The sequence below is a fragment of the Eptesicus fuscus genome, chromosome 20 (genome assembly GCF_027574615.1).
Source record: "Eptesicus fuscus isolate TK198812 chromosome 20, DD_ASM_mEF_20220401, whole genome shotgun sequence".
NCBI classification, from domain to species: Eukaryota; Metazoa; Chordata; class Mammalia; order Chiroptera; family Vespertilionidae; genus Eptesicus; species Eptesicus fuscus.
Window position 1 is genome coordinate 49727009 of NC_072492.1, and position 20441 is coordinate 49747449.

At 60.8% G+C, this 20441-nt stretch overlaps 2 protein-coding genes across 2 annotated transcripts; one reads left to right on the forward strand and one right to left on the reverse strand.

Annotated features, from left to right (window-relative positions):
• Positions 1–122: 122 nt before the first annotated feature.
• Positions 123–8217, reverse strand: TK1 (thymidine kinase 1). Its single transcript, XM_054709661.1, has 7 exons — positions 8018–8217; positions 7878–7909; positions 6718–6828; positions 3836–3929; positions 1444–1533; positions 1066–1185; positions 123–980 (listed from the first exon to the last, which is right to left on the reverse strand). The coding sequence occupies exons 1-7, from the start codon at positions 8081–8083 to the stop codon at positions 768–770; spliced, it is 726 nt and encodes a 241-aa protein (XP_054565636.1). The 5' UTR covers positions 8084–8217; the 3' UTR covers positions 123–767.
• Positions 8218–8330: 113 nt separating this feature from the next.
• Positions 8331–19076, forward strand: AFMID (arylformamidase). The gene is made up of 11 exons (XM_054709194.1): positions 8331–8444; positions 9937–10027; positions 15397–15504; positions 15585–15633; positions 16626–16711; positions 16797–16869; positions 17027–17127; positions 17409–17487; positions 17601–17742; positions 17944–18048; positions 19000–19076. The coding sequence occupies exons 1-11, from the start codon at positions 8388–8390 to the stop codon at positions 19030–19032; spliced, it is 924 nt and encodes a 307-aa protein (XP_054565169.1). The 5' UTR covers positions 8331–8387; the 3' UTR covers positions 19033–19076.
• The last annotated feature ends 1365 nt before the right edge of the window (positions 19077–20441 follow it).

Consider the following 20441-nt stretch of genomic DNA (forward strand, 5'->3'; position numbering starts at 1 on the left):
TGTCAGAAAGGGTTGTGGCTAAGAGCAGAACTAGAGAAAGATCCGGAAAGAAACCCCCCACAGGGCACGTCCGTGTCCGCCGTGCTCCCCGGGGAATTCCAGGCGGTTAAAGAGAAACGCGCTCCCAGCAGCCAGCACGCTTTAATGTCGGTCATTAACTTCACCCACGGCAACAGGGCCAGGGCCTGCCCGACCCCCTCCCCACTGGAGGCAGCAGAGCCCTGGCCCGAGGCCCCGCAGGGTGAGCGCCACCACGTGACAGAAGCTGTCATTCCGAGAAAGGGATCCCGGAATAGGAAGGACTCGGCCCGGAGAGAAGCAAGAAGGCACTCGCCCGGCCGTCCTGTCCCCGGCGGAGGGAGGGCCGCCTTCGTGTGCAGCGAGACTGGGTGCTGGGCCGGAGCCGCTGCTCCCGGACTGGCCGGTGAGAACAGAAACTCAACGGTGGAAGCCACAGAGAGGGAAGAAGCCAGCGTCGCTGATGTCACCACAGCACGCGGCCTGCTCCTCACCCCAAAGGAGAAGGAGCCGCAGCGCAGGGCCGGCTGCAGCCCGGGGCGCCACGAGGGCCCAGCAGCTGGGAAGGGAACTGAGACAGGCCGGTGGGCAGGCAAAGAGGGAAACCGGGCTGCGGCCACCCGCGGGCAAGGGCCTGCAGACAGAGCATGCCACAGCCGGTGAAGGCTCCTCGGGCCGCTTCCTCCTCGGAGAGGCGGCTCAGCGCGCGGGGCAGGTGTCCGCTAGGGGGCGCCCGCACCTCCCCAGGCTCAGTTGGCGGGGCTGCACTGCAGGGTCTGATGAGGGAACAGGGGCTTCCTGGCGCCCACAGCCTCCCCAGGCTTGGCCTCCCCCGGCTTCCCCGGCGCCGGGCAGTTCTCCTTGTCCTCCCCGTCCAGCACGGCGGGCTGACCCGACGCCTTCCGGAAGTAGCAGAGGCGGCACACGGCGTGGTATTTGTCGGCTCCTCCAATCACCTCGACCTGGGAACACAAAGGGGCCTGGACTGAGCGGGCACAGCACCCCCGGGCCCCCCCCCCCCCCCCCCCGGGAGAAGCGGGCAGCTACCTCCTTCTCCAGGCCCAGCCTCTTGGTGTAGGCCGCCTCGCGGAAGCACTCCATGCACACGGCGTTCAGCTTCACCACGCTCTCGGCCAGCGGCACCAGGTGCAGGATGGTCCCGAAGGCCTGGACGGGGCACAGGTGTGCGCACCTGGCCGGGCTCGGCTTTCCAATCCCGACTCACAAGCACTGGAGCCAGGAAGCTGCCTGGACCTCGAGCCCCCGCCCCCTCCCCCCGGCCAATGCCAGCCCCTTCGGCGAGGGCACCCAGGAGCGCCCCGCTGAGGCGGAGGAGGCTGGGCTGCCGGTCTCCGTGCACACCTGCGCCTGCCAGGCCTCTTCCTCCCTCCGGGCCCACCCCAGGACCCAGACCTGGTGCCTTACCTTCCTCTGGAAGGTCCCGTCCAGCGCAGCCACGATGACCGTCTTCCCGGCGTTGGCCATGGTCTCGCTGAACTCCACGATGTCCGGGAACTGGGAAGCGCGGGCGAGGAGTGAGCGCCCAGCCACCCCAACGCCCCCAGCAGCAGCTTCCGGAGCCCCGGGGAGGGCCTGCCACTGGCCAGCATCGCCCTCCACGCGGACAGCCCTCCACGCGGACACGTCAGGACACAGTCTGTCCTCCCCGGAGGACGCTCCGAGGGGCCTCGGACCCCACTGGCGACACTGATGCCCGCAAAGAGCCGGTGCTTCTGCCCGAAGGCTTTGTCCCGCTCACATGCCGCCCCGCCCCCAGCGAACAGAGCCTGGGCCCAGGAGGGCCTTCCCCACGGTCCAAGGTAAGGACGAGCCCCGTGTCGGCGGCATTCAGCCACCGGTAACCTCGTCGCTGCCATTTATTGCTGTTAGTTTTGTTTGGATTTTAACTAATACTCACTCAAGGAGCGAGCATATTTTGTCCATTGATTTTTTTTAAAGGATTTACATTAAAAATAATATATTTTTAAATTTATTTCAGAGAAGAAAGGAGAGGGGGAGAGAGATAGAAACATCAGTGATAAGAGAATCATTGACCTGCTGCCTCCTGCGCGCCCCCTACTGGGGATCGAGTCTGCAACCGGGGCATGTGCCCTTGACGGGGAATTAAACCATTGACCTCTTGGTTCACAGGTCAACACTCAACACCGGCCAGGCTACAGGTTGCATTTCAAATGGGATTTCAAAGTTCTTAGTGAACTTGGGGCTTTGTTGGTAGATGAAATAATTGCAGTACAGGGACAAGGGAGGAAAGGAGGATGGTGACGAGTTTGCCCACTGGGGTTCCCGGGCAGGTTCCGCCACCGCCCCCACCTGCAGCGAGCTGCTTCCTGAGCAAGGTCCAATGGGGGAAGAGAACCCACAGGGGAGATCGGGACGCCGGGAGGTAGGTCTGCACCCCCGTCATCAGCCTGCCCAGAGCTGGCTGGCTCCGCTTCCTGCCCTCATGCTGGCACCGAGGCACAAAGGCCACCGGGGACAGGAATGAAGGATGTGACAGCCAATGATAAAGGCCAGGCGAACAGAGAAGAAATATTTACGCCCTGGCCGGTGTGGCTCAGTGGGTAGAGTGTCGGTCCTCAGACGGAAGGGTCCCAAGTTCAATGCCGGTCAAGGGCACGTACCTTGGTTGCAGGCAATGATTCTCTCTCATCTTTGATGTGTCTCTCTCACATCGATGTTTCTCTCTCTCTCCCCCCCTCCCTCCTTCCTTCCACTCTCTCTAAAAATCAATGGAAAAATATCCTCAGGTGAAAATTAAACAAACAAAAAAAAGAGAAATATTTACAGCACATGACCGAGGGCACCAGGTACGTCACATGTGCCAGATGTCGGACAAACCGAGAAAAATGGGGCAAGCCTTAAACGGAGATGAATGAAAGAGAAACGCAGTCAGGACAGGATGCACAGCACAGCATCTATCAAAAAGAAACACAGCGGGCTGTTACAGAGTCCAGTGGTCGGCAAACTGCGGCTCTCAAGCCACATGCGGCTCTTTGGCCCCTGGAGTGTGGCTCTTCCACAAAATACCACGTGCGGGCGCGCACGTACAGTGCGATTGAAACTTCGTGGCCCATGCGCGGAAGTCGGTTTTCGGCTCTCAAAAGACATTTCAATCGCTGTACTGCTGATATTTGGCTCTGTTGGCTAATGAGTTTGCCGACCACTGTTACAGACAGATGGTGCAGCAGATATAAGAGGAGCTGGCCCAGCCGGCGTGGCTCAGTGGAGTGTTGATCTAGGAACCAGGAGGTCAGGGTTCGATTCCCGGCCAGGGCACATGCTCGGGTTGCGGGCTCCATCCCCAGTGGGGGGCGTGCAGGAGGCGGCCGATCAATGATTCTCTCTCATCATGGATGTTTCTCTCTCTCCCTCTCCCTTCCTCTGAGATCAACAAAAACATATTAAACAAACAAACAAACAAACAAATAAAAATAAAAGAGGAGCTGACTGGAAATCCCAGAAATGGAAAATAGTCCTCAAAACCCAGCACCCTGGGTCGCAGTGCCCGGAGAACCTCACAGACGGCTCCTGGCCGGAAACCAAGCCACGAGCGCTCAGACAGAAGACACACCGAACGCAAACCCGGGGAAATTAACATAAAAGCCCGGCGAGACGCTGTGCTGAGAGCAGCCGGGGCGACCGTGACCTTCCCAGCGGCTACAGGCCTGCAGACGCGTTTCCAAAGGAACAAGGCAAAGGGGTCACCCTACCATCTGCTGCCCAGCTGAACTCAGAGATGAGAAAGGGGGACAGTCAGGGATTCAAGGAAGGCCGAGGCCAGGACGAGCCAACTTACAAACTGCCCCTCGTCGATGCCGATGACAGCCACGCCCATGGCCTCCTGGGTCACGTCTCGAAGCAGGCAGGCCGGCAGGGCCTCCATGGTGTTCCTGGGGTGAGAGCCGGAGGTGAGGCGGCGAGGGGGACCCGGGAGACCCAAACCAGAGGCAGGACCAGGGGCCGGCGCTGGGATGTCTGCACCCACGCAAAGGCCTCGGGAGAGCAAAGGCCTGTGTGCGGAGAACCGGTTATTCTACACCCTCCATTTCACCGCACGCTCAGGACCAGAAATTGGCGGTGCCGTAAAGTGCTTCTCTGCTTCTCCCCGGTGACTCTCAGGCAGTGAGTGACCAGGCCCCACGGTGCCATTAGAGGCCAACAAAATGTTTTCATTTCATTTAAAAATCAGAAGAATAAATATAACTCAGCCTTGCCCGGGAGGGGGACCCAGGAGACCCAAACCAGAGGCAGGACCAGGGGCCGGCGCTGGGACCACATGACTCAATGGTTGAGCTCCAACCTGTGAACCAGGAGGTCACGGTTCCCGGTCAGGGCACATGCCCCGGGTTGCGGGCTCCATCCCCAGTGGGGGGCGTGCAGGAGGCAGCTGATCCATGATTCTCTCCCATCATTGATGTTTCTCTCTCTCTCTCTCATTGATGTTTCTCTCTCTCTCCTCTCTGACATCAATAAAAACATATCAAATACATATATGTATACCTCAGTCTTGCATTACATGTCTTCACATCAATGCAGTCATCAAACATAATGTATTTTTTTCCTTTGGATGGAGGAGGAGACCCATGAAGGCTGAGAGCCCCGGGCCCAGGACGGCTGTGGCCTGGCCCGGGCAGAGCTCAGCGGCAGCGCGATGACCTAGGATTCCCGCACCCGCTCCTCGGCAGCCCGCGCCTGTGTCCGGGGGAGAGTCCCACCAGCTGTGTGGGCGGCGTGTGGGCAAGTTCCTCTGTGGCCAATGGCACCCACAGCCCGGGAAGGCGTGCTGTCCTTTGTCCTCTGACTTTTTAAACAGTTTCTATGTTTTCCCTACAATGTTCTTTTCTTGTTTCCATTGCTGCCTCCTGCGCTAGCCTTCCGAGGGGCGGGCCGTTCCCGAAGGCTCAGCAGATTGCATTTGTGTTTATAAAACAACAAAGCACCTGACAGCTGCTATTACCTTGCCATCACCTACTATTTCCTGCGTCTTAAATGCCCCTCCCCTCCCGAAATGGAGAAAAGCAGAGGCAGGCGGGGAGCGAGCCGGTTCCAGCTTCCGCGAGGGCAGCATGGGAGCGTGGTCACGCCTGCCAAGCACTCGGTCACCGTCGGGTCACAGTCGCCGTCCTGACAGCCCATGTCAGCCTGGACCGTGACACAGCCTGAGCTGGGATTTCACCCCATCGGACCGGCTCAGAGCCGGAACCTCCAATCCCCGCAGTGCTGCCTCCTCTGCTTTTACGGCCCTTCCCGGAGGCGCCCCGTCCTGTGCAGCAGGCGCCCACATTTCAGGGACGAGGACGCAAACGGGGAGATAAGTGGACCTGCATCAGACGGCATGGCCGGGAATGGCCCTCTGATCCCGGATACTTATCTGCTGCCCAGGAGGGGGCAGGAGGGGAACTGAAGGTGACCCCGACCTCAGGTTTCAGACCGAAATGTGCATGGAGCGCGGGCAGAGAAACATAGACCAGGGAGTGGACGAGGACAGCCCCCTGAAGTTAAAATAACAACCAATGTGTCGCCCGGCCGGCGTGGCTCAGGGGTTGAGCACCAACCTATGAACCAGGAGGTCACGGTTTGATTCCTGGTCAGGGCACATGCCTGGGGTTTCGGGCTCCATCCCCAGTGTGGGCTGTATAGGAGGCGGCCGATCAATGATTCTCTCTCATCAATGATGTTTCTATCTCTCACTCACCTTTCCTCTCTAAAAATCAATAAAAGTATATCTATATATATAAAAGCCTAAGTGACCGTTACAACTGGTTGACCAAATGACCTATTGACAGGTCACTATGACGCACACTGACCACCAGGGGGCAGACACTCAATGCAGGAGCTGCCCCCTGGTGGTCAGTGCGCTCCCATGGTCCCTCCCCCGACCCAGCCCCAATCGGCCAGGATCGGGACTGAGTGAGATGGCCCCGATCAACTCAATCACCAGGCAGGCCCAGGGGCCCCACCCGTGCACAAATTCGTGCACCAGGCCTCTAGTTTAAAAATAAATGAAAAAGAACAACAAAACCCAAAATGTAGGCCAAACAAAACCAGCTCGCAGCCTCTGCATAGGTGTCAACTCCAGAGCAGGGCTCTCAACCTTGGCAGGCGCTACGGACGACAGTGGCGGGTCCTTGTGGCGTGGGGGCCGCCCTATGCCCTGAGCATTGCAGGATGCCCAGCAGCACCCCTGGCCTCTGCCCACCAGATGCCAGAGGCATGCACCCCCCTCCAGCTGTGAAAAGTGAAAACATCCCCAGGCATTGCTAAATGGACTCTGGGGGCAGAATCGCTCCCAGTTAAGAACCACAGGGCGCCCTGACCAGTTTGGCTCAGTGGATAGAGCATCGACCTGCGGACTCAAGGGTCCCGGGTTCGATTCTGGTCAAGGGCATGTACCTTGGTTGTGGGCACATCCCAGGAGGCAGCTGATTGATGTTTCTCTCTCATCGATGTTTCTAACTCTCTCTCCCTCTCCCTTCCTCTCTGTAAAAAGTCAATAAAATATATTTTTTAAAAAAGAACCACAGGCTAGAGGCCCGGGAAAGGCCTCGTCCCAGGCTCCCATGCCAGGCGTCAGCCTTCTTAACCGTCCCACTGAAGGCCCTGGCAGCATGCTCTGTGCCGTGCACCGTCACGGGGCTCCTCAGGCGAGGCGTCAGGAAGGACGGGGGCGGGACTGACCGGTCGTGCGTGGAGAACTTGCTGCTGTACCGCGTGTCCTTGGCGTATTTGATCACCAGGCACTTGTACTGGGCAATCTGGAAGCGCTGGACCCGCCTCATCAGCTCAGTGCTGCGAAGGCAGAGCGGCGGTGAGGCCCACGGGCGACGGCAGAGGGGAGGGCCCGTCAGCCCGGCCAGGCCCCCGCCACCTCCCCGGGCTTACAGACACCCGCTGACTGACGGACCCAAAGACCGCAGGGCGGGGCGCGGGGGAGGCGGGGGAGGACGAGCGTCCACACCTGAGGGGGATTATGCATGGGGGCCTGGGGGCGAGGGATGGCCCCGTGCGGTCTGGGAGAGGCTGGAGGGGCACGTCTCTCGGGAATATGGTGGGGTGGCGAAGGCCACGGGCCCAGGAGAGGGGTCCAGACTGCGTTCCACAATTGGAACTGCCTTCACAAAACGCTTCTGTGCCACGACGGCAGGGCTTTGCTTCTGGGCCCGAGCCTGCCATCAGCCTCGCCCTTGTGGGCCAGGGATTTGGGCTGGAGCGTCCCCCGGGGCCATAGACAAAAGGGCCAGGGGGCCCGGCCAGTGTGGCTCAATGGTTGGTGATTCCCCGTCAGGGCACATGCCAGGGGTTTCCGGGCTCAGTCCCCAGTAGGGGGCGTGCAGGAGGCAGCTGACTAATACCTCTCTCTCTCCCTCCCTCTGCCCTCCTCTATCTAAAAACCAATAAAAACATATTTTTTATACACAGACCAGGGAGTTTTGAGGGGCTCACTAGCCCCACCTCCTCCGGTTCTATCACAGCTGGGGGCGGGGGCCCTGGGGAGCAGACCCGCCTGCCTGCTCAGCCTGTGAGCTCGGCGTCTAAGGCCATCTCCCTGCAGGAGGCGCAGGGGCGCCTTTTAAGACGTGGACGCCCCCTTCTGAGCGAGGGGTGACCTGTGAGCGGGAAGGGACCGGCGGGCAGGGAGGAGAGCCTCCCCCAGGACCACCGACAGCCCGGCGGGAAGGCGGGGCGGGAAGGCACCGGGGCGGGAAGGCACCGGGGCGGGAAGGCACCGGGGCGGGAAGGCACCGGGGCGGGAAGGCAGGGGCGGGAACGCGGGGACTGGAGGATGGAGGGGGAGGCGGAGGGGGTCCTGACCACCCCCCACCCCGCGAGGCCATTACCTTTTCCCTGAGAACATGGGTCCGAGGATCACCTAGGAGAGAAGGAGCGGTCAGTTCGGGGCCCGCTGCGCACGGGCCCCGGGGCACCGGCCCCGCCCCGGCCCCGACCCCGATGCCCCGCGCGCCAGGCCCGCCCGCACCTGGATCTGCCCCCGGGTCTTGCTGGGGGAGCCGGGCAGCACGGTGGGCAGGTGGACGCAGCTCATGGCGCCGCGGGGAGCTCGCGGGACGGGGAGCCGCGACCGCCGCTGCGGAAATCGGCGCCGGGCCCGCGCCCGCCTTTATCCCCGGCGCGCCGGCCAATCACCGCGCGGCCCGGAGCTGGCGGGAGACCGACCCGCCGCCCGTTCTTCCGAGGGCGGGACCCGCACCGCGTCGCCGGGCTCGGGTCACCGGGGCGGGGCGGGGGGCGGGGCCTGACCTCGCCCCGCAGCCCCGCCCCGTCCGCCCCCCGCTCCGTCCCCGTGAGCGGTGCGCCGGGCACTCGCGGGTGTGAGTGGAGACGCCGGGATGGATGCGCCGCGGGAGGGTCGCCAGGGCGAGGCTCCCGGGAAGATGTCGGGAGAGGTAGGCGGGCTGGGGAGGGCTGGGGCCGAGGGTGTCGCCGGAGACGGTCCGGTGGAAGTTCTCCGAAGAAGCTTAGAAGCCCGCCAGGCCGCTCCCGGGGGCGGGCGCCGTTGGGGGCCTGCTGGGCGCCAGCCCCGGGCTCGCCCCGCGCCCCCCACAGGCTTCCGTGAGCCCGCGAGCCTCACGGGAGGGCAGAGATCGCGGAAGCCTTGGCTGCGCGGACAGCGTGGGCACCGGAGCCGGAGGTTATGCGATGCCAGGGAAGGAGGTGCCAGGCGCCCAAGGCTGCGAGGGGCGGGGGCGCTGCGGGGCGCGGGGGTCAGAAGCCGCCTGTGCAGCGCCTTGTCGGGTTACCGTTCGATTGCAATGTCCCCGCTAGTTTTCCGGCGCCGTAGGCAGGGGTCCTTTTTCTGGTCGTGGACGCATCTGAGAGTCTGAGGAGTTATGGATCCTGCCCCTAAGAAATCCCATTGTCTGCCTCTCTCTCTCACACCCCCCCCCCCCCACACACACCCCTACAATATCAGAGGGCCACAGAAATCCATGGCAATATCACCGTCATGAATAACAGCGATGGGGACGATGGCAGCAGCACAGGCTGTGCCAGGCATGGCTGCCCACACCCTGCAGACAGTAGCACGTCCAGGTGCAGCCGGTCAGACCGGAGAGCCCGGCCAGGAGCCCTGCTCAGCCGGCGGCGGCGGTAACCGCACCTGAGTGGCTGCCTTACTTGGTGCCCATGCCCTACGTCTCCTAACCTGGTGAGGCTGCTGTGGTTATGCCCATTGCCCAGATGAGGAAACTGAGGCCCGGAGACTGTGAGTGGTCCAGGGTTAGACAACCTGTAAGCGATGGAGCTTGGATAGCACCCGGCCCAGCTGACTCCAGAGCCCGAGACCTCTCCCTGAATGCCCCAGGCCGGCCTTACCCCTCCTCCTGTGCCTCTGTGCCGTGGCTCCCACCCCCGCTCCCCCTGCTCTCTGGGTTAAGCCCGAACATCTCAGCCTGGCGTTCAAGGCCCGCTGTCCGGCAGCCCCGGCTCCCAGCCGCCCTCTGCGCGTTAGCGATCTGGCCGGTCGGCATCTCGGAGCTGACCTCCAGCTCCTTCCTTCCTCGTCACCTCCGCGCTTCCCACTGTGCCGTGTCCTCCTGCGCCGGGTCCCCACCCTCTCAGGGGAAGTCAACTCCCCGTCACTTTCCCTGCGGGGGGCCACCCCAGCTGCCCGGCCTCCCTGGGTCTGAGCGGCTGGGGTTGATCGGGTCACATTGATGGGGCCTCATCTTCCCTTTGCGGCTGTTTGCTGTATCTGAAGCTCCTAATTATTTGGGGGGTCGATGGGGGTGGGGTGGGCAGGGCTTGCCAGGCAGCGGAGGGCAGCTGTGGGAGCCTGAGATGGGGGGCAGGTTCTGGGGCAGAGGGGCACCCAGGCGGGAGGGAGGCGGCGCGCTGGGGCGATCGGTCGGAGGTCTGATGGACCCGTCTGTCCCGTAGGAGCTGGAGAAGCAGTACAGCCCCAGCAGGTGGACTGTCCGACGTGGACCGGAGGAAAGCCTGAGGACCTACTCAGAGACAGGAATCGAGGGTACAGGGCACCCCTTCCCGGCCGCTGCGGGTGGACTTCAGCACGTGGCAGTGGTTCAGAATCTGGGGGTGGGGGTGGGGGTGGAGCCGCTGCCCAGCCAGCGCTCAGGGCAGTTCCCCAAGCCCGGCACGGCCTAAGCCTCCTGGGTGCTCGGCCCGGCGCCAGGGGGACGCGGGAGGCCCAACCAACCGTGCCCCGCGCCCCCCCAGCCCCACCGGCCGTGCCCAGGCCTCAGGCCACACGCCCCGGTGGCACAGGGCGACCGAGCGAGCCAAGGCAGGCTTTTTCTCCGTTAAGGACAGGGGGCTTGGGGCCCCGCACGCTGGTGACCGCCGAGGTTGGTCCCCCGCTGCCTGTGTCCGCAGAGCGCGCGCTGTGGCTTCGCGCTCCGGGGAGACAGCGTCACGGGGCGGCCCCTGCCCTCCGCGGGAACGTGGGTGTTGGAGCAGACTGCTCACAGCTTGGGGCTGGGGGACCCAGCAGGAGGCACAGGCTGGCGGCCGATCCCCCACGGAGCCGGGCGGAGCGGAGTCCTGGGCTCTTCAGAGCTCCCTGCTGTGCCCACTGGGTGCCAAGGTCACCCTGTTTGCTCGGTAAATATTTGAGGGCGCAGTGCCCCCTGCATGAGTTTGCAGGAAACCTGTTTGTCTGCCTTCTGGTCTGGAGGGAGACAGGGAGTCACTCAGGAGCAGCAGGCGCTGAGACGAGGCGCTGCCGAGGGCTGGGGCGCTCCGTTAGCCCCGGGTCAGCTCGCAGTCCGCGGCCCTCTCGCTCCGTCCCCACGCCGCCGGCCCGGAGGCGCCGCGGGGGCCAGGGCCCCGTTTCAGAGAGAGGAGCGTCTCCCTTAGGGCCAGGCGCGTGGGTGGAGCCCGTCTCTTTAAAATGCTGACATTTTGTTCATCGTGGACTTTGGGGCATTAATTTTAATTTAAAAAATACATTGCACTTAAATATCACTTGTCTTGTGATTGGTCAGCTCAAGCTGCCATAACACAGCGCCATGGACTGGTGAGGCTCACAGCACAGGAATCAATTTCTCACGGTTCTGGAAGCGGAGAAGTCCAAGCTCAAGGGGCCAGCCAGTTTGGTTCCCTGGTGAGGGGTCTCTTCCTGGTCGGCAGCCTCCTGCTCCGTGTCCTCACATGGCAGAGAGAGAGACTTCCGGTCTTTCTTTATATATATATATATATATATATATATATATATATATATATATATAATTGATTTTTTTACAGAGAGGAAGGGAGAGGGATAGAGAGTTAGAAACATCGATGAGAGAGAAACATCGATCAGCTGCCTCTTGCACACCCCCCACTGCATATGTGCCCACAACCAATGCACGTGCCCCTGACCAGAATCGAACCTGGGACCCTTCAGTCCGCAGGCCCACGCTCTATCCACTGAGCCAAACCGGTTAGGGCTGGTCTTTCTTACTCTTCTTATAAGGCCACTTATCCCATCACAGGGCCTCCACCCTCATGCCCTCAGCTAACCCTAACCACCTCCCACAGGGGCCGCCTCCAAATACCCTCACATTCGGGGGCACGCTTCACCATGAATTTGGGAAGGCACCCACATTCAGCCCATAACAATCTTCATTGCGGAGTGTTTTGGTGCCACCTCCCCACGCTGTGCCCCAAGAAAGAAGGCCCCCCCCCCCCAGTCCAGGCCCTGAATGACGAGGTTAAAAACGTTCCCCAGGCTCACAGCAGGTGATGTGTGACCCCCCTGAACACAGCTTCCGGGTCAGAGTGGAGCCGGTGGTGTGTGTGAGCGGCAGAGGGTCGTGATGACAGTCAGAGGGCACCCGTGAGTGCCCACCAGCTGGCCTTCGCTCCCACCCTCATCAGTGCTGCCTGTGACCTGGGAGATGGCCTCGTTGGAGTCCAACGGACGGGAGACAGCAAAGCACAGCGAAGGGATGTAAAACAGGAGAAAACGAAAGAGAAAGTCTCTGTTGAACCAGAAAAACCTCCCACAAAGAGCAAGGAAACCTGTTGGTTGGGTACGGCTGCACATCGCAGGCACGCCGCTAGGGATTGCAAAGCCGCAAGGAAATCCCACGCTTTGACACAGCCAGGCAGCCGCGCCCGGAGCGTCCCTGTGCTCAGGGCGAAGGAGGCCTGTGCTCAAGCCGGAGGGCGCGCTGGTCCAGCCGAAACCCCCCTGGTGATCAGAGGGAGCATCGGCGTCTGCCAGTCGCCTCTGCCCCGTGACTTTAGGACCAGAGGTAGTTTTGCAACCTGGAGCCAGGCCCCCGCGGAAGGTAGGCTCCTGCCTCCAGGCGACCCAGAGGCTGGGGCCATCCTTCCTGATGATGATATTTCAAAGGGACGCCTCCCAGGTCTTTGAGAGACGTTTTCCCAGGTTGTCAAACCGGCTGGAGACGGGTTTAGCTTTTAAAATACTGACATACATCTCCAAGGGGTAGAGAAACGATTTACAATTCCGTGTAAGGTTCCTGAAGTAACGCTCTAAGGACAGGGAGGGAGGTGGACTGTTTTCCTTTTGTGCAGCCCGGAGTTCATTCATTTCTCTTATTTTTTATCTGAATTCACCCTGAGGCGTCGCCCTGTTAACTTGCAGTGGGGGATGGTTTCTTCTAATGAGGAGGTCACCTGATCCCCCATCAAAGGCTGGCTTCCCTCAGGCTGGGGCGCCGGCCGGCCAGGTGATCGTGGGCAGAGAGCAGAGGGAGGTTTTAAGAACTATTTATCTTAAACTTGTTTTACCGACACTGCCATACATATGTAATCCTATCTAATGATCCTATCTAATAAAGAGGGAATATGCTAATGGACCATCACTCCATCACAAAGATGGCTGCACCCACAGCCAAGGCCAAGTTCCCATAAGGAGCCTTAATGTGCAATCAGCAGGGACCTGAGGCTACGCCCTCCCCCACTGCCGGTGGGTCTTGATTGAGGACCTGAGGCTGTGCCCCCCCTCCTGGTGCTGGGCCGGGGGACCTGAGGCTGTACCCCGCCCCTGCCTGGCAGGGCTTGACGGCGGACCTCAGGCCATGCCCCCCACCCAGCGGGGCTTGAGAGGGGATCTCAGGCCATGTCCCCCACCTGGCGGGGCTTGATGGGGGACCTCAAGGCACGCCCCCTGCCCTGGTCTGGGCTGGGGGATCTCAGGCCATGCCCCCTCCGTCCTGGCGCCAGGCCAGGGGACCACCCCTGCCCGGCGGGGCTTGACAAGGGTGGGACTGGCCGGGTCTGGATCTAGCCCAATGGGGGGGGGGCGTGGCTGAGTCTGGGTCTCACGTGATTTTGAGGCGCATGTGGGTGAGCAGGGACTTGACTCTGGGTCCCATGATGCACCCCAGACTCTGACAGGAGGAAGGTTTTCATATACATTTTACTAATTTTCTTTCATCTCTGACACTTCTATTATAGAGAAAGGGCAAATAGCAATATTAAATTATTTCCTCTAATCCCCCTTTTTAAAAAAAATATATTTTATTGATTTTTTTATAGAGAGGAAGGGAGAGGGATAGAGAGTTAGAAACATCGATGAGAGAGAAACATTGATGAGCTGCCTCCTGCACACCCCCTACTGGGGATGTGCCTGCAATCAAGGTACATGCCCTTGACCAGAATCGAACCTGGGACCCTTGAGTCCGCAGGTCGACGCTCTATCCACTGAGCCAAACCGGTTAGGGCTCCTCTAATCCCCTTTTAATGTGCATGAATTTCGTGCACCGGGCCACTAGTCTATAATAATAAAAGCATAATATACTAATTAGACCGGACAGCCTAATGACCTTCCGGACGTCATTTCAGACGTCCTTCAGGTCGAAGCTGTGGCAGTGGGGGCCAACACAGAGGTGGTTAGGGGCGGTGAGGCAGGCAGGCAGAGCGGTTAGAGGTGATCAGGCAGGCAGGCAAGCAGTTAGGGGCGATGAGGCAGGCAGGTGAGCGATTAGGGGTGATGAGGCAGGCAGGCAGAGTGGTTAGGGGAAATGAGGCAGGCAGGCGAGTGGTTAGGGTGATCAGGCAGGCAGGCAGGTGAGTGGTTAGGAGCCAGCAGTCCCAGATTGCAAGAGGGATGTCCAACTGCCGGTTTAGGCCTGATGCCTGCGGGATTGGGCCTAAACCAGCAGTTGGACGTCCCCCGAGGGGTCCCAGATTGTGAGAGGGTACAGGCTGGGCTGAGGGACAGCTTTGGGTATGAATAATAGACGCCCCATGTTTGCTTTTTCACAAAAGGAAGTTTGTAATAAGTCTTTCCTCGAAGCCCTCCCGTGTTCCTGCCCTTGGGTATTCACGCTCTGGGGGACCCCGGGGGGGGGGGCGGCGTCTCAGTGGGGTGGGGAGGAGACTCGGCTCGGGATTCAGGATGAGCTGGGGAAGGGGAGCCAAGAGGACGGACCAGGATGTGGTTTTCTGGTCCTAAGCAGCTGGCGTGACTTGTGTGAATAAATTAACGCGCAGCCAGAGGACGAGACACTAATGAACTGTGTTGGGTTGTTTTGTTTTTTTTTTTTGTTTTTTTTTGAACTGTGTTGGTTTTTTTAAAGGCAAGAACGAGGAAGCGCTCTGTGTACTGACAGGGAAGGCGCTCCAAGAGATCTTTATTGAAACAGGCAGGGCCGCACGTCCGTAACCCGCTGCCGTCGGGATGAAAGGCAGCGAGACCCTCTGTCTGTATTCCCACCGCGGTCTCCCTGGCGGCGGGCGGGGACATTTTGCTCAGAAGCCTTTTGTGTGTATTTTTAACGGTATTGTAGCTGTTATTTCCTCATAGGAAAAGCACGGTGGCATTCACTTATCTTTCAAACGGATGCTCAGCTAGCGCAGAACTTTCACGGATGAAATCCCTCTGAGCCTGTCCACAGGGTGCCGAGTGTGATACAATTCTTAAGATTCAGCTTCCACTCCGTGCAATGGAACTGCTCCACTTCACAAAGTCCCGTGGTTCTAATCGATTGAAACGCGTTTAATTACCCATAGACCCTTCTGCTCGGCGCGTCCTGCAGAGGGGCCTGGCCCCACGCGGCGCGTGGACAGCCGGGAGCCTGTTGGGTCCTAGTGGTTAGATCCTTGCAGGCTCTCTGAGCAGTGGTTGCTTGAAGCTTTATTTTATTTTATTAAAATACATTTCATTGATTTCAGAGAGGAAGGGAGAGGGAGAGAAACATCAATGATGAGAGAAGCATCGATCGGCTGCCTCCTGCACGCCCCCCGCTTGGGGATCGAGCCTACAACCCGGGCGTGTGCCCTGACCGGGAAACGAACTGTGACCTCCTGGTTCATAGGTCGACGCTCAACCCCTGAGCCACACCGGCCGGGCAGCAAAGAGGCTTTTAGCTAAAAGGTTTCCACCCGAGCTGCGCTGACAGCCTTGTCCGTTTCCCGAGACAGCCACCAGGAGGGCCCGGGCCACGCGGAGGAGCCTGCTGGATGTCCCCTACGGAGCCGGGGACGGGGAGACGCTGGACGTCTACTTCCCCGAGGCGGCGGCGGCGGAAGGTGAGCGGGGTGTGAGCAGGGGCCGGGCGCCTCACGGAGCCCGTGGGAGCCGGCCTCAGCCCCCGCGCTCTGTCTTACAGCCTTGCCGCTCTTCGTGTTCCTTCATGGAGGATACTGGCAGAGCGGAAGGTGGGTCCGCAGAGTGGGGGGAGCAGCGGCAAAGGGAGAGGCAACTTTAAAATATATATATATGCCGAAACCGGTGTGGCTCAGTGGATAGAGCGTCAGCCTGCGGACTCAAGGGTCCCAGGTTCGATTCCGGTCAAGGGCATGTACCTTGGTTTCGGGCACATCCCCAGTAGGGGGTTGTGCAGGAGGCAGCTGATCCATGTTTCTAACTCTCTATCCCTCTCCCTTCTCTCTGTAAAAAATCAATAAAATATATTATAAAAAAGAAAAGCCCCATGGCGCTCACGTGATCAGCGGGCTCAGAGCCTGCCTCCTCCCGCCACGAGGCTCAGGGGGACAGGAGCGGCTCAGAGGGGACAGGGGCGGCTCAGAGGGGACAGGGGCGGCTCAGAGGGGACAGGGGCGGCTCAGAGGGGACAGGAGCAGCTCAGAGGGGACAGGGATGGCTCAGGGGGTCAGGAGCGGCTCAGGGGGGGGACAGGGGCGGCTCAGAGGGGACAGGGATAACTCAGGGGGGACAGGGGCGGCTCAGAAGGGACAGGGATAACTCAGGGGGGACAGGGGCGGCTCAGAGGGGACAGGGATAACTCAGGGGGGACAGGGGCGGCTCAGAGGGGACAGGGGCGGCTCAGAGGGGACAGGGGCGGCTCAGTGGGGACAGGGGCGGCTCAGAGGGGACAGGGATAACTCAGGGGGGACAGGGGCGGCTCAGAGGGGACAGGGATAACTCAGGGGGGACAGGGGCGGCTCAGAGGGGACAGGGGCGGCTCAGAGAGGACAGGGGCGGCTCAGAGGGGACAGGGATAACTCAGGGGGGACAGGGGCGGCTCAGAGGGGACAGGGGCGGCTCAGAGGGGACAGGGGTGGCTCAGAGGGGACAGGGGCGGCTCAGAGGGGACAGGGATAACTCAGGGGGGACAGGGGCGGCTCAGAGGGGACGGGGGGGGGGGGGTGGCCGAGCTGCCCCGGGGTCACTCTGTGTCTCTCTGCAGTAAAGACCAGTCGGCCTACATGGCGGGCCCCCTGACCGCGCGGGGAGTGGCCGTGGTGGTCGTGGGTTACACCCTGGCCCCCAAAGGTAAGGCGGTGGCCCTGCAGGTGTGGGGGCCGGTGGCCGTGCGGGGAGCGCGCCCCTCGCTGGACCTGCCCTGCGGCTCCCACAGGGACCCTGGACCAGATGGTGGACCAGGCGGCCCGGAGCATCGCCTTCCTGCAGAAGCGGTTTCCGAGCAATGAGTGGGTGTCGCCACAGCTGCCCTTCGGGTGATGACGCTGGGGGTCGGGGGGCTGCGGGGGCACTGGATCCAGCCACTCAGCCCCTTCGATGCAGCCCGCTGCCCTCTGGCCCGTGGAGCGGAGGACCAGCAGCGACGCGGCTCTGTCCGGCCCTCAGGGGGATTTACCTGTGCGGACACTCGGCCGGGGCCCACCTGGCCGCCATGATGCTCCTGGTGAACTGGCCCACCGAGCGGGGCGTCACGCCCAACCTCAAAGGTTCCCGTGGGGCCGGCAGCCGCCCCTCCCCCTCCCCCTCCCCCACGGGGCCTGAGCTGGGGGCCTGCGCTGGCTGCTGACCTGGGGGCTTGGAGGCTGTGAGCCCGGCCTGCTTGCTGCTTCTTGGTCCCCTATTCTGGTCCCTCTCCCCCTCCCCCTCCTGCCCCCCCCATCCCCGCCCGGGTCCTGGGCTGGCCCGTCCTGCCCACGCAGTGCCTGCACAGGAACTGGTCGGGGTGGGTGGCCCCCCGCCACGGGCCCCCGTCGGTCTCTCCCTCCAGCCTTCTTCCTGATGAGTGGGGTCTACGACCTGGAGCCCCTCGTGCACACCTCTGTGAACGCCCCTCTGCGCATGACCCCGTGAGTCCCCCTCCCCGCTGGCTGGAGCCCAGGAGAGGTGCAGGGGGAGGCAGGGAGGGTGCGAGGAGAGTGTGAGGTTCCTCTCCCCCTGACCCCCTCCCACCGCGCACCAGGGAGGATGCTCGGAGGAACAGCCCACAGTGGCGCCTGGAGGCGGCGTCCGCGAAGCCCGGGGGTCCAGCCTGCCCCGTGCTGGTGATCGTGGGCCAACACGACAGCCCCGAGTTCCGCAGGCAGGCCCGGGAGTTCTTCCAGGTACCGCCGCTGCTCTGGGCTGCAGGGCGCGGGGCAGGCGTCTCCGATCCTGCCCTGGGTTTCACCCCAGGCGCCCCAGACCACCCATCGCCGGTTCGGTTCGGCAGCTGCGTGCTGAGCACCTGCTCTGGGCCAGGCCCAGGGTGAGAGCCCCCCTCTCCTCTGCCCGCCGCGCGCTCCCCGGCTCCCTCCTCCCGCCAGACCCTGTGCCGAGGCGGGCTGCGAGCCTCCTTCGAAGACGTCCCAGACGTGGACCACTTTGAGATCGTCTGGAAGCTGACGGAGCAGGACTGTGTGCTCACCCAGGTGGGGCGCGTCCCTTCCCGGGGGGCGGCGCGGGCCGGAGCCCCTGCGTGTGAGTGGAGGGGGCAGCGGGGCCTGCTTGTTTGTCGCCCAGGAGGTGGGGAGGCCTGGCGACAGGAATCGAGTGTCATGCTTGCCTCCTCCGCTTAATTTTCTTTTATGTTTTTAAAAATTTTAATTGATTTCAGAGAGGAAGGGAGAGGGAGACAGAAACATCAGTGATGAGAGTCATGGATCGGCTGCCTCCTGCACGCCCCCCACTGGGCATCGAGCCCACAACCCAGGCCTGTGCCCTGACCAGAATCGAACCGTGACCTCCTAGTCCAGTGGTCGGCAAACTCATTAGCCAACAGAGCCAAATATCAACAGTACAACGACTGAAATTTCTTTTGAGAGCCGAAAACCGGCTTCTGCGCATGGGCCATGAAGTTTCAATCGCACTGTATGTGCGCACCCGCACGTGGTATTTTGTGGAAGAGCCACACTCCAGGGGCCAAAGAGCCGCAGTTTGCCGACCACTGTCCTAGTTCATAGGTCAATGCTCAACCACTGAGCCGTACCAGCTGGGCTTAATTTTATTTTCCAATTAGAGTTGCATTCAATATTACTTTATATTAGTTCCAGGTGTACAGCATAGTGGTTAGACAAGTATATACTTTGCAATGTGACCCCCCTGTTAAATTTGGATTTTGTAATTTTTACATATCCCGAAATAATGTTTTTGGATTTCTTTTCAATGGTTTAAAACATAAAGCCTTTGTTGGCCCGTGGGTCACACGCGGGTGAGTGGGCTTGAGGTTGGGAGCCTCATTAGAACACTTCCGACGGGAGGTGGGGAACGCGCCTCGGCGCATCTCTGTGCTCCCTCAGCAGCCCTTCCCCTCGTCACATTCCTCCCGAGAGCCTCCGAGGGCCTCTCCGATGCCAGGGCCGCGTCTTCTCTTCCTGCTGCAGATGATTTTGAAAACCATCTTCCAAGAGTGCTGATGGGCCCCCACCCCCAGCCGGCGTGCCACCAGCGTGCACCCTGACCTGCGCAGTCTTCTGCAAAGGGCCTGACCGCTCCCCTCACCAGCCTCTGCTTCCCGGGTGCCCTGTAGCCTCCACCTGTCCACCCGATCTGGCGAGAGCCCAGTCCCCCCCCCAGCTCTGAGCAGGAATCCACGGCGCCATGGCCACGCCCTGGTCGGAATCCAGCTGCTGCGGGCACAGGCCAGCCCAGGGCAGCGCCCTGTGATGCCCAGAGCGCCTCTCGCCAAGTCTGAGCCCGCGGCCTGCTGAGAAAGGAGACGGAAATGACAGCGCCCACCTTCATACACGGACTTCAGCTCGCTGCCCACAAACCTTTTAAAACAAATCAGAAAAGAGTATTCTTTCGTGACATGTAAAAATGATATAAAATTCAGATGTTCGTATCCATAAATAAAGTTTTATCGGCACCCAGCTCCGTTCATTCATTTAGGAATTGTCTGTGGCGGTGTTTGAGCGACGAGGGCCCAGTTGGGTGGCTGTCAGAGACTGGGTGGCCCCCAAAGCTAAAATAATTACCATCCGGCTCTTTTCGGGAAAGTTCGCTGCCCCTTGTGCAAGAGTGCCCCACACCGCTTCTGCCTTGTGCGTCACTCCTTGGTCCACTCTGTCCTGGCTCCACCTGACATGTGGGTCTGCCCTGGAAACCCTGGAATGCTAGCCTCGGGGTAACACCTTGACCGTGACCGGACAGTGACACCCACAGGTGAGCAAGCTTCCTCTGCCTCTGCCACCACCCCCCCCACTGCCTCCTCCTGCCCCAGGGGAGTGTGCAGTCCCCCGGGAGCCAGCTGTGTCCAGCTGCCACCTACTGCACCCCACCACCTCCCTGCCCCACTCTGAATAGCTTGCAGTTCAAGAATGATTGATCAGCTCTGGCCAGTGGTGCTCAATGGTTAGAGTGCATTAAAATGTTAAATTCACATTTGTCCAAAAAATCCACTTTTAGAAATCTAGCCCCTGGAAGCAAAAGTACCAGAACACAAGGATACTCATACAAAGTGTTTCCTGCCGTGTTATTTACAACTAGAGGCCCGGTGCACAAATTCATGCGCGGGTGGGGTCCAGTGGGCCCACCTTGGTGCTGATTGGCTGGGCAGGCCAGGAGGAGGGGCCACGGGCGGTTGGCCAGCTGGCCCTGCCCCCTGGTGGAACTCCCGGTGGAGGGGGCAATTTGCATATTAGCCTTTTATTAGATAGGCATGGTACAGAATTAGCCACCTGAAGGCCCGTCCATAGGGGCCTGCCTGAGCATAGTCTATTGACCTGGAGGGATGTCTAGTTCTGGAGGAATTCTGATGGAAAGGCGGGAACCCAGCTCCGAGGGTCCATTTCTAGGCCTCAGTGAAAAGACTTGATAAGAGCCG

What these genes read in the sequence shown, in the direction of transcription:
- TK1 (XM_054709661.1), bottom strand. Translation starts at nt 8,083, where the DNA reads ATGAGCTGCGTCCACCTGCCCACCGTGCTGCCCGGCTCCCCCAGCAAG. An exon ending in CCCATGTTCTCAGGGAAAAG is followed by an intron (nt 6,829 to 7,877) that starts GTAATGGCCTCG and finishes CTGCCTTCGCAG; the next exon opens with CACTGAGCTGATGAGGCGGG. An exon ending in GGCTGGGCCTGGAGAAGGAG is followed by an intron (nt 981 to 1,065) that starts GTAGCTGCCCGC and finishes TTGTGTTCCCAG; the next exon opens with GTCGAGGTGATTGGAGGAGC.
- AFMID (XM_054709194.1), top strand. Translation starts at nt 8,388, where the DNA reads ATGGATGCGCCGCGGGAGGGTCGCCAGGGCGAGGCTCCCGGGAAGATG. An exon ending in TTACACCCTGGCCCCCAAAG is followed by an intron (nt 16,712 to 16,796) that starts GTAAGGCGGTGG and finishes CGGCTCCCACAG; the next exon opens with GGACCCTGGACCAGATGGTG. An exon ending in GCCCCTCTGCGCATGACCCC is followed by an intron (nt 17,488 to 17,600) that starts GTGAGTCCCCCT and finishes ACCGCGCACCAG; the next exon opens with GGAGGATGCTCGGAGGAACA.